Genomic DNA, 12410 nt, shown 5'->3' with positions numbered 1-12410 from the left:
CCGGGCAGCCAGGGGAGCTGGGGGCGGAGGGGCTGCGGGTGGCGTGGGCAGCCACAGACCTGAAGGCCTGCACCAGGGCACTCTTCTTGAGAGCCTTCCAGGTGTCGGTCAGGTCCTGCCAGCGGCGCCGGCTCTCAAGCTCCTGCTTCAGCGTGGCCTCCATCAGGTTCACGGACAGCTGCGCGATGGCCCTCCGGTTGCCCAGCAGGGCGTGGTTCATGTCCTGTGGTCACAGGCAGGCAGGCAGGCTCTAGATGGGTGGGCGGGCTCTCATAGGTCAGAACAGGGCCCGGTTGGGTGGGGGTGGTGGGAGGCTGGAGAGGGCGGAGGTCCTGGGGCCCGGTGCGGCCATGGCCAAGCAGGTGGTGCAGTGTCTGAGGAGTGCTGTGGGCCACCTGGGCACTCACAGAAGATGCCTGGGGCTCCGTAGCCAGGGACAGCGACCGCATGAGCCTCCACCTTGCTCCAAAGGCACCTCAGACCGTGCGTTACAGACACTGATTTTGGTTCAGTGGAGTTATGCACTCCAGTGGGCTCTCAGTGTTTAACTGTTTTTTTGTGTTGTTTTAAATAAATTTGTCCAAAAGCAGAGTGCTCACACTGCCAGGGACAAGCCGCACATGGCAGAGACGAGAACCAGAGGAGGCCAGAGCCGGGCCACTCCCCAGCAGCTCTCCCAGGGGCTCACTCCCCAGCACCCTCAGCGTGGCAGCAGGGGGATTCTCATTGTGCGTCACCGTTGAGCCACTCGGCATCCAGCTGCCTTCAATGAGAGCGGCCTGTCCCATCCCCCAGGGACTACAGCATCTAAAAATGTCTACAGGTCCTAACACCCTCGAGGCACTTCCCTGGGGCAGGGGTGAGGGCCTGCTGAGCACAGTGGGCAGAGCCTGCTGTGACACTGGCTGGAACCTGAGGTTTGACACAGCTGTCCTTCCTGACACTGGTCAGCACCTCCTGAACCTCCCATTCTGCGGCCGTGATATGAAGATATTTACAGCACAGGGAATTTGTGAAATTAAATGAGATACATGTGCATACTGCAAGCAGAATATGCCAGTTGTTATAATGAGAGAAATAAACATTGAAAAGTCAGTCAGTGGAACAAAACCGGGACACTGCCAACTCTGACTCCCCTAATGGATCAAACGGATATAAGTTAGGAACTCTTCCTTGTCTCAAAATGAGAGCTGCTGTTGCTGAACCCTGTTTTATCATCTTTCCAACAAATACTGGGGGTTTAGTGCTACCGTGCCCATTTTATGGACAGGGAGTTCCGGGGAGAGGGCCTGCGTTGTTTCAGGAGCTTCCGTGTCCGGGCAGGGGAGAGGGGTGGCTGTGCTCGCTCCCTGCCTGTGCTTTGTCCGGGACCCTGAGGCACAGACCTGGGCTGAGCTCCTGTGTGGTTCTGAACGCCGTACCCCCCTCCGCATTATCTGGCTGCCCAGCTTTCTGCTCAGGAGCTGGAAACTTAGGCAAGCCAAATGCGCCTCTGAGTAGCCAAAAGAAGCGCCCTTCTGTGCAGCGGAGAAGTCAGACCGTACTGACTTGTGGGGTGTCAAGAACAGCAGCAGCTGGAGGAGGCCCGGGTGTGGACCGGGAAGCACTGGGGACAGAGCTCGGGGCAGGCACGGTTCAGCCGCAGACTCTGATGGCCGGCAGGAGGAGAGGCAAGAACCGGCAGAAAAACTAGACCAACAAAGCAGGCTGGGGTTACCCACGAGGGCACAGACCACTCTGGGACGGCGACAGCTTCCAGGCGATGCCTCCCAGTGCAGCACCTCTTGCACCGCACATGGTGGTTGAGACAGGGCCCGGCAGGCGCTGGCAAAATCGCCAGTGCTCAAAACGACGCCGCTGCGGTAGGAGCGCCGGGGTTAAGACAGCAGGGAAGTACGCAATGCACTTTAGACAGACTGCTGTGGAAAATTCTTATCTAAGGCTCTGGCTCTGAACCTAACTGGCCAACCTGAGTCACCTCGAAATGCCACCTGTGTGAGGCCCTTCATTCCTGAGATGCCAGGCTCTGGGGCCCCCGGAGCCCCGGGCCCCCTCTTCCGTGGGCTGGCCCCCTGCACGTGAAACCTACTCACCATGGCTTCCTTGTTCATCAGCCTGTACACGTCGGGCTGCATGAGGTAGGACGTCTTCTGTATGATCTCCACATACTTCTTCAGCACGCTTTTCAGCTGGAAACGACCAGATGCCGTGGTTAGCGACTGTCTTTTCTCCCGGAGAATGAAAAGGAAACAGACGGCGCCTCGCACGCGTGGAAACCCCCAGGAGCCCGCCGGGAGGCCCACTCACTCTGTCCACCCGAGAGAACTCGACCGAGTAGAGCGTCTCGTCCAGCTCCTTAATGCCCTGCTTCTGGAGCAGGAACTTCTCGGCCACCTGGTCCCACAGGTCCAACAGGGTCTGTGCCGAGGAGCCTGGGTCAGGCTGGGCGAACAGAGGGCAGGGCGGGAAGGGGAAGGGGAAGGGGCCAGGGCGGGGCGGGCCGACCCTCGAGGGGACCCCTACTTTGATATTGTAGTCTTCGAGGTTGTCGTTTTCCATCTTTTGGAAGAGACAGTTGATGTCTTCCTTGAACCCAGTCAGCTTTTTTAAGAGAAGCGCCCCTGGCTCCAGGACCAGAGGCTCCATGTCCTGGAGCGGGCCAGGAGGGCGAGGGGATGGCATCCGCAGCCCGGGGGCCGCAGGAAGCCCCTCCCCGCCTAATGTGGCAGTGCCAGCCGTGGTCCTGTCTCAAACGTCATACTCATTCCCTAGACCTGAGAGTTAAGATTCACCCATCCGCTCACAGCTAGAGCTCAGGGGCAGCCACGACGCGGGGCACGTGCCATGAGCCAGGCCCTCTGCTCTGTGCTGAGCTGAGCCCTCGTCCTCAGACGCACTGGGTCCTCATCACAGCCTGTGAGGCGGGTGCTGGCATTTGGCAAGGCCCACGGTTGGGGCTCAACAAATGTTCATTAAAGAAGCGGCTGATACAGAATTCCCAGTTAACTGCACATGAGGAGACTAAGGCTCAGTTAGGTCATGTGGCTGTAGCTGACCAAAGCCACAGCACTCATGGGTGAGACAGAGCTCCTGTCCAGCTGGGGTGTGTTAGGAGAGTGACGAGCTGCCTGGGGGAGCACCGTATCGACACTTGGGGTGCAGAGCCAGCTCCGCTGCTCTAGGGGAATAACACGACCCAGAGAAGCCTCGGGAAGAAAGTGGAGACCGAAATCTGTGGCTCAGAGGGGACCCAGAAGGGCCCAGAAGGGTGTTGTTTAGGGAATCTTCTGGGCCCTGTGTGGCTGGGGATGAGGTCTCTGAGGAGGCACAGGAGCCAAGCGAGGGCAGCACCTAAGGGACAGGCAGCATCAGTGGAGGGTCAGGCCGTGTGGCCCCTCGTGCGTGGGACCGAGCAGAGACACCGAAGGCTGGGCCATGACATCAGACCTGGAGTGGTCCCCTCTGGGCCCCTTACGTGCCAAATCAGATGAGACTGCCTTGGCTCCCCTGTACGATGAAGTAATAACAGAACCTGACTTACAGTGCTGTGTTAGAATGAGCACTTGCAACGAGCCACTCAAACACAGCTACAACGGTTCTGTCAGCAGCCAGGCGAGCCCCTGAGAACCTCTGAGAGCAGGCGGAAAGCTCGGGCGGGGCCGTGACAAACCTGCCTTTGGAACAGCCCGGGGACAGCAGGAGAGCAACTGCAAGGGTTCTCACCATCCCAATCTCGGCAACCTCCTCCTTAAAACTCCCCAGAGCGCTCTCGAAGGCCTTCCTCTTGTAGTCTCCTTGAAGGCTGACGGTGCTGGTCCGCTCAGGAACTGGAGGAGAACGAAAGAGGCAATGAGGCTGCATGCGGAGCCCCAAGGCCGGGGGACAGCACCCAGGAAAAGGCAGCAGGGCAGAAAGTGCCCTGGTTCAGGAGGCGGGTCCCGGAGCCCGGCCAGCAGTGTCAGTCTTACGGAAAAGGAGACAAGAGACAAAGGTGACCCGTAAGTACTGCAGGAAATGAAGTCTCACCTACCCAGTTAAATGCTGGCAAAAAGTTCCAAAATGGGCCCTGACTGGTGTGGCTCAGTGGGTTGGGTGTCATCCCACAGACCGAAAGGTCACCGGTTCCATTCCTTGGGGTCAGGGCCCACGCCTGGCTGCGGGCCAGATCCCAGGTTGGGGACATGCAAGAGGAAACCAATGGACGTCTCTCTCGCACACATGGATATTGCCCTCCCCCCCTTCCCTCTGTCTAAAAGCGAATAAAGCTTTAAAATAACGAAGTTCCAGAATGGTATGTATTTAATGGGACCATTTATGTTTTTTAAAAGGGTTTATAGAAGGGAAATACACAAATAAGAACAAGCAACATTTGCCCGGCACTTCACGAGTACCAGGCATTGTTCTAACTCAGTTACTCATTGGTCTTGTTTTGCAAGTGGGGACCCTCAGGCGTGGCGGTTAAAGAACAAAGGCCGTCGGTGGCTGAGCAGGGACTTGGATGTGCGCCCCCTGCTCTAGCACCGGACGTCTCCCTCCGCCCTGCCATCCCCAGAACCCAGGCGGGAAGCTGGACACCACATGTGTGATTTCATGGGGGGGGGGCACTCTAAAGGGGAGAGTGGGTGCTATTGTGGAGGGGGAGTTCTCACTGCCTGACTACCTCCTTCCTTTGTTTTCCTACAGTGAGCGCATATTACTTGCTCAATCATAAAGAAAACAAGCCGCCATAACGGGGTAAAGTCAACTAGGACACTGTGGCATGAAGGAAGAAAAGGTGGGTTCAGATATCCTGTTGGGGAATCGCAGTAAAGCCAGCAACATCCTCTATGAACTGTTTTTATCAGAAAATATTTAGAGTGGGGGTGGTCACTCCCTCCTCTGCCAGCTCCCTGCACTGGGAGAAGGCTGGGGAAAAGCTCCCAGGAGAGGGGACCCTGGAGAGAGGACGCAGGGGAGAGGATCCAGGGGCGAGGGAGCAGTGGAGAAGGCCCAGGGGAGAAGGCTCAGGGGGAGTCCTCAGGGAGAAACAGAATGGGAGCAGGCTTGGCGGAGACAGCCCAGGTGATAGGTCCCAGAGGAGAGTCCAAGGGGAGAAGGCCCAGGGGAGAGCACCAGGGACAGGGCACAGGGGAGGTCACCGATGGTGTCCATGAGGCTCCGGACTTCCAGGGCAGCGATGGTACTCTCGCTCTCTTGCGTTCTTTCCTTCTTGGTAATTTGCTTTTCCCTGAGGCAGGAGCAGATACGAACAGTAAAACCCCAACCCCCTCACCCTTAGGGAAGCCTGACACCGGGGAGTCTACAGGTGGTCCCTGGACTTTGTCCGCAGCCCGCAGCCCGGGCCCACTGATTTCAGAGTGTCCCGAGGCTGGGCCAGTCTCCCTACAACCTGCCTGGGCATCTGCTGCCAGTGCATGCCAGGCATCCTGGGACGGAGGTGTGGGGCCTGCCCGCCAGAGCCTGCTTCTGACCTGCCTGCCAACCACACACAAGTGGTGGGCAGGAACCACTGTCCACACGTGGAGACTGAAGACCAGAAGGGGCGCAACCTGCCTGGGAAAGCCAGACCCGTGCTAAGCATTCAGCGTGTTCCTCATTGGCTCATTTAGCAGCCCATCCTATGAGGCGGTGGGGGCAACCCGTGTCCAGGATCGGAGAAGGGTCTTAGGGAAGTCACCATGTGAAATAGAGCTGAGACTCCCAGACCCACACACGCAACACCTAAGTCTGTGGTGCGTGGGGTTGGGTGAAAGAAGAGAGAGCTGGGATTCCAGGACAAACTAACTCCAGGGAGGACCAGGGTAGGAGAGCATGACCTTGCTTAGGAATACATATCCCTGAACACACTATCTGCCGTGCAAGTACCGCAGCAGTGCCGCAATTCTCAGAGATGCCTGCCGTTCCTCAGGGTGCCTGCGGGTGCAGCGCTTACCGGGCCTTTCCCACGTAGCCCTCACTACAGGCCTCCCAGTGAGGGAGACTGCAGGGCCCGGCCGCAGGGCACGGGGCCCAGGCTGGCCCTCCGGAGGCGGGTCTTTCGGTCTCGTCAACCAAAGGCCTCTGGACTAAGGTGGCCTCACAGGAGCCCGAGGGCCCCGACTCTGGCAGCTGCTGATGGCTCTGGCTTCTCCGCCACTTGCCAGGGGACTTGGGGACTTGGGTTACACTGGCGGTGATCTCTCCTTCCCTGGAGCCGCTCTCCACCCACCTAGAGGCCCCACCCTGCTGGAATGAACACACAAGGAGACTGGGTTTGACTGGCTACGTTTTCAGAAAGGGGACATGGCACCCTAGAGAGATGCCAGTGCTGAGTCAGTGACCCCAGTTATTTGGAGGGTGGCATGGTCTAACAGGTTACAACCACATCTCTCTTCCTGTCACAGGCCCCGGGGGCTGTGTCCTGGGTCCGTGTCTAGGGCAGGGGCAGATTTGTCTATCTGTCTGAGGAAGCCCGCATAGCACAGCACAATGCCCAAGACCTTCACGAGAAGTGCCTTCCAAAACGCTGTCCTGCGGGCGCGCCAGGACCTCCTGACTGATGCTGGATCTGGTTATCAGGGTGATGGATGGTCCTAAGCTAAACCCTGGGGGGCAGGGGGACCCTCAAGATGCACAGGGAGATATTGGTAGACCCCGGACCTGCATGAGAACAGATCAGCTGAGAGGGGCCTGGGATCGTTGCAGGAAGCCAGAGTCACAGCCAGGCTATGAGGCCAACCTCTGGGGTTGAGTGGGGTGGGGTGAGGGGAGCATGGACAGGCCCCAGCTGTCTGTGCCTCTGCATCTCGGCATCAGGCATCAGCTCATGGGCTGCAGAATGCTGACCTCCAGTCTGGACTCGAGTCCCCAGTGGGTTTGCCCATCTGTAGGCAGTTAAGGGTGCTGAGGGTCAGAAGCCTCAGGGGCGCTTTCCCTGGGAAAAGTTGAGGGTCAGATCAGAGCAGAGACCTTTACCTAGCATTGGGTCAACCTCTGCTCCAAAGAGGGTGAAAGGGAAAACAATGGCCGGTAGAGAAGGACTCAGTTCCTGTCCCAGAGTCCCAGGCCAGAGAGGCTCTAGCGTTTGCAGAGCTTGAAGGGCAGAAGGGAAGCCCAGCTTTTGCTGCATTCTCCAAGTGCCCCGTGAAGAAGATGAAACCTTGGCTTTCCTTTTCTTTCCTTTTTTCCCACTTGAGGAGTCGGAGCCCAGGGAGCTAAAATGGCATGCTCGGGAATCTTAAGTTCAGCTCCTAAAGTCGGAAGTTCAGAAGGAACTCCTGATCTCCCTGCTCCGACTCCGTCTGTTTCCATCTCAGGAAATGGCACCTCTGCCACCCACCCAGGCGCTCGGGCCAGAGACCTGAGACCCACAGGGCATCTCTCCTGCAATGTAGCCCATCACCTGGTCCAAGGGCTCTGCCTCCAAAGGATACCTGAAGTCGCCCTGTTCTCCCTCTCACAGCCCCACCAAGCTAACATAGCCCACTGCGGCCTCCTCCCTGCCTCTTCGTGCAGCTCCTCAGATTCTGCACACAGCACCCTGAAAACCTTAACAATGCAAACCAGCTGCTCACTTTAGTAATGTCCAAAATACCGACTGAGGCCTGAAAGCCTCTCCTAGCCTCACCTCCCTGTCCCCAGGCCCACTGGCTTCTCCAGCCTTCTGGAGTAGACCCAGCCCATTCTGCCTCAGAGCCTTGCCCCCCGCTTCCTTTCCCTTGTCCTCCCATCTCAGCTGAGGCCCCTCCTCAGACAGCTTTCCGGACACCTGCCCCACCACCCCACCCTCCCATCCTTGGGGAGAACGGCTTATTCATTTACTGTAGAGGCCTGAAATTCCGGGAGGGTGGGATCGCAGTGCCTGGTGCCTGGCCCTTGGGAGAAGGGAAGGAGAAGCAAACTACCCTCCAAAGTAGGTGCTATTAACTCCCTGGGACTTTATTCCTACCTAGCTTTCATCCTGAGCTTTTTGAGGTTTTGAAGGCTCTGATGTCCGCCCCCCGCCACCCCCGTGTGTAGCTGTGTGGCCTGGATGGCAGGACCTACCTGTAGAGGACAGGGTTTTCTGTGACCCAGTCGTTGGGCAGGCTGCGCACCCACTTCCGCTGCCGAGAAGACATCATCTCCCCTTCAGGAATGTCCCCCTTCTTCATCAAGGGCTTGCTGCCATCCTTCGGGGTCAGGGAAAGCTCTGCATTCTGCTTCCTGGAGGCCATCAGGGACTGGACCAGCTGCACCTGATCCAGTTGGGGGGCGGGGTCAGCGCACAGACTCCCCAGCCCCCTCGGGCTGACTGTGCGGTCTCAGAAGGTCAGGTGGAAACCTGCCAGCAGGAAGGTGCTTCGCAGGGCACACCTCCTACAGGAGGGCTCTCCCCTCCCCATTACAGCCATCCAGCCACATCCAGGAAGACGTCTTTTAGGAGATTTTAATGAAGACCAAGATGTTCACCCCAGCATTCTATATCATCAGGAGGACCTGGAAAAGTGGAACCGTCCCCAATAACAGGGGATTGGTTGAGGGGACATCACAGGTCCCTTCAATGGAATATCAGGCATTTGTTAAAAACAAGACTTAGAAAGAACTGTTTGTGACACGGGAAGATGCTTATGATATACCATAAAACACATCAAATGAAAAGTACACATTAAAACTTATTTAAAAAGTATGCAGTGTGATGTCAAAATTTTAAATGCAGAGAAAAGTGACCAAACTTTCCAGTGGGGCAGGAGCGAGGAGCGCTCTCAGAAACACACAGAAAGTGGGCCGACATCAAGGACGCGGTGGGGCTCCCGGGGAGCCGGGTCGTGTGAGGGACTCACTGGCTCGGTCTCTCTGTCCTTTCATCCTCTCCCAGGCTTCCACCGAGAGAGAGAGTTATCTAGGGTTCAGAGTGGGCCTGCAGATCCCTGCTAAATAAGCAGTGCAGAACTTCAAAGGACACGTTCCAGTCTGTGTATTTCTTTTAAGATACCGTTTTGTCTGTGTAGTTTTTCACAGGTGACAAGAGAACTCCAACACCTGTGTGGCTGTCAAGAGGGTGTTCCTTGAATGCAGGACAGGAAGTCCTACGTCCACCAGGCAGCCACGGAATGTCACCAAGGGCGTGAACGGCCCCTGACGTTGGCAAGGTCTCTGAGGTTCTGTTAGTGGGGAAAAGCAGGTTTCCAAATGCAAGGATGGAATCAGACCCAGGTTTTGAACAGGAAAATTAGGAATGCTTTCATGCATAGGAAAAAGACCCAGAACATCCCATGGTTAATTCTGGCTATTTCTGAGTAATTTATAGCTTGTAATTTAAATTTTCTAATTTTCAACAACACACATTCTAATTTTATATTCCTACATCTTAAGAACAAGTAAGAGTTATTTTTAAAATGAAAGCTATTTTCCAAGTCCTTATTTCATTAGATTCCCAGGCAAGGAAGACTTCATTCAGATGGAGGGAAGTTTGGGGGGGAGGAGAGGGAAGTTTGGGGACGAGAGGGAAGTTTGGGGAACAGAGGGAAGTTTGGGGAGCAGGAAGAGGGGCGGCAAAAGGACGGGTCTACCTCGGCCTCGAAGATCTGCTGGTAGACCTTCCCGCTGGGAACCCGGGTCACCTTCCCCGCTGTGGACATCTTGGCCGCTGGCTGGGCGTCCCTGCCAGGAAGCAGCGGTGGGAGAATCACTTCGGAGAATGACTTCAGGGACTTGCTTTCGTTAAGACCGGAGGTTGAGAGGGAGGGTGAGTTCCCTCCAGGAGACCTGACCCCACAGGTGGGTCGGGACTGGTCCTCCACCACTCCGCCCTAGGAGAAATCGTGGGCCCTTCTCCATCCTCAGGGTTTTTAAACAAACAGAAGGCGGGGGGGGGGGGGGTGCGAAGAAGCAGGAAGATAAACTTCAGGCAAAGACTGGACTCGCAGAGAAAGCCGGCTCTGCCAGGCGCGCCGGACGAAAATCCCAGAGGGACTTCGGGGTTAAGAATAAGAAATGATTATTGTTTCATGCTCTCCTCTCCCGAGCTCTTTTGGGAAAAGTCGTCGCCCGCAAGGTGTCAGCTGGGATTTCAAACCGACCTTGAACCCCCACTCGGCATTGAACTCAGTCCCCGCACCCAAGTGGACACAGGGAGGGGCTTAAGGGAGGGAGCAGCGGGACTCTAGCCATGCTGATTAGGCGCCTACTATGTGCTGAGGAGATCCAGCAGGCTCCTCTCCCGCCCCAGCCCACCGAGGAGCGGGAGCAAGCCCTGGATATCCACCCCTTCTGAGCCCGGCCAAGTGGAGGGGGGGCCAGGGCCCGGGGGAGCAGCCTCACCTCAATTTCAGAAAGCACCACCCAAGTCAGCTAGGGCCTGCCCACATCCGGCTTCAGGACACAGTGCGTCTCCAAGGCAACGCGGAGGGGCAGCCCCGCCGGTCCCGCCCTCACTTCCTCTCTTCCGAGGGAGGGGGTTGCCCTTAGTAACGGCTGCACCCGGAGTGGAGTAGCGAAACTCTTAGCCAACCCCTTCGCTCCAAGCCAGTTTCTCCTCTCCACAGGGGGTACCCCAAGGCTGTCTGGAGGGCCCAGGGCAGCGCACCAAATGTTCTCAAAACTAGTGAGAGACCCGGAGATGTGGCTCTGAGCCCTTAACTAGGATCAAGAAAATCCATCCCATCTTCTTCACTTTGGTGAAAGCCAGCCCCTGCTGGGAAGTAGCACAGAGTGGTGTTGGATGTAAGTGAAAAAAGGAAAGCATCTCCAAAAGAGATCACCTCCTTATTCTGTTTAGAAGAGGCTTCAGGGCTCAACATTTAGGCCTCAGGGCTTGAATGGATTTATAAGAAAAAGGCTAATTGGGATGATTCTTCCAGCTCCGTTCACCCAGCCGGGCACTGCCACCTAACCCCCTGAATACAGCTCCCACCTACCCACTGTCCTGCTCACAGGCCCTCCCCAGCTCTGCAGCCCCCACCGAATCCAACCCCAGACCCTAGGTGACCACAGAGGCGCCCCCTCTGGCTCCCACCCTGACTGTCCCTGCTCCAGCCCACTCTCCCTCTGTGCCCCCCGCCCTCCCTCATGCTGCTCCTCTGCCTGCCTCCGCACACTCAACCCCACACTCCCAGTCCACTCCCAGGGACAAGTGCCCCATCTACTCAGCCTGACCCCCCCACATCACCCTCCTCACCCCGGCGCTTCTCCTCTCTCTGGGGGTGCTTGCACACTGGCTGCTGCCGAATGTAGGAGTTCAGAGCACCTGTGGAAGGTGCCCCCTGAAGGGCAGGTGTGCCTTACTAACCCGTATTCCACTAGGATTGCCCTCAGCAGGGGCCTGTCCTCAGGAAGCGATGCTTCTGCTACTCCTCCTGTCTTCACAGCATCTCTGTGTGCAAGGGCGCCTGCCTGCACCAGGGGTGGGTACTGCAGGGGCGTCCCACTGGCCAGGTGGGCAAATGGGCTGCCAGCCTCGGGTCCCAGTGGCTGGACTAGGGACAGCTGTACGTGCATTCTTTGACTCTCCCCTCGGCCCCCATAGCAGTCGCTGTGATCGATCACAGGATTTTCGCCTGGGTGTCTCGTTGGCAATGACGTGCTCTTGGATGGCTTTGCGGAGTCTGGGCTGCTGATGGGATTCTTAGTGGACTCTCCGAATGGAAGTCAGAAGCTGCATTGAAAAGAGAAAATAAAGTGTTGCCATTCTGTGCCCTGGTCCTTCCCTACCCTGTCGGTCAGAGACACCCCCCCCCCCCCATCTGGAGTCCCCCTCCTGAGTGGATAAGAAAGACTGCTGGGCAGGGGAGCATCCCGAGGAGGTGAAACCAAGGCATGGCCTTGGGCCGCACCTGGGGGCATAGCCCCCAGCAGGGCTCAACCAGGCTCCTAAGACACCCACCCCTTTCCATTCATGGCTCAGCCCTGCTAGCCACACACTGAGCCTGGACCCCATACACTAGGGGGCCTAGACACACACTGAGAGCCCAGAGGACAGCACTGGGGTCAGTGGTGAGGCCGGGGTGGGGTGAAGATGGCCGGGACGGGGCCTGTGGCTGGAGGGTGGGGCAGCCTCTTCTCAGCCGGCCTCTGAGGAAGTCACGGCCCCTCTGGGGGCCTCTGGCTGCTCATCTGAAAATGCAGGCGAGGACCCTGTGGTGCAGGCCTCCCAGGGTGGGGGCGAGGCTCACGGAAACAAAGGAATGTGCTGGAGCTTTGGGCCCTACTCTGCCTGGAGGTGTGCGGGGAGACCGGTGGTGACAGTTGTGTGACATTAGGCCCTCAGGAGTCCCTGTGAGGCAGGCGGAGTTCTCACTCCTTCCAGAGGGGGAAGCAGGCTCAGGGAGGCCAGGCCAGAGGCCCAACCAAGGCCACTCGCTGGGTGAGTGTTCGAGCTGGGATTGTTTCAGAGTTGGAGTGCGCTGGCGGATGGCTTGCACTGGTACCAAGGGGCTTGGGGCAGATGTCCA

At 57.5% G+C, this 12410-nt stretch overlaps 1 protein-coding gene across 2 annotated transcripts in view; it reads right to left on the bottom strand.

Moving 5' to 3' along the window:
- CCDC180 (coiled-coil domain containing 180) overlaps positions 1-10876 on the bottom strand; it is a 50574-nt gene extending 39698 nt beyond the window's left edge. Inside the window, exons 1-9 of one of the 2 annotated variants that reach the window (XM_036021951.1) lie at positions 10282-10876; positions 9531-9621; positions 8026-8216; positions 5139-5227; positions 3724-3827; positions 2524-2649; positions 2308-2418; positions 2094-2189; positions 60-223 (exon numbers count right to left, since the gene is read on the bottom strand). In XM_036021951.1, coding sequence (XP_035877844.1) covers positions 60-223; positions 2094-2189; positions 2308-2418; positions 2524-2649; positions 3724-3827; positions 5139-5227; positions 8026-8216; positions 9531-9599 — 950 coding nt within the window. In that variant the 5' untranslated portion in view covers positions 9600-9621; positions 10282-10876. The remainder of the gene's footprint in view (positions 1-59; positions 224-2093; positions 2190-2307; positions 2419-2523; positions 2650-3723; positions 3828-5138; positions 5228-8025; positions 8217-9530; positions 9622-10281) is intronic. The other variant, XM_028522689.2, reaches the window with a different exon arrangement.
- Between the last annotated feature and the right edge of the window lie 1534 nt (positions 10877-12410).

Source organism: Phyllostomus discolor, chromosome 3, assembly GCF_004126475.2.
Source record: "Phyllostomus discolor isolate MPI-MPIP mPhyDis1 chromosome 3, mPhyDis1.pri.v3, whole genome shotgun sequence".
NCBI classification, from domain to species: domain Eukaryota; kingdom Metazoa; phylum Chordata; class Mammalia; order Chiroptera; family Phyllostomidae; genus Phyllostomus; species Phyllostomus discolor.
The sequence above is the reverse complement of the archived record's forward strand: the minus strand, read 5'-3'. Positions and strand labels throughout refer to the sequence as shown.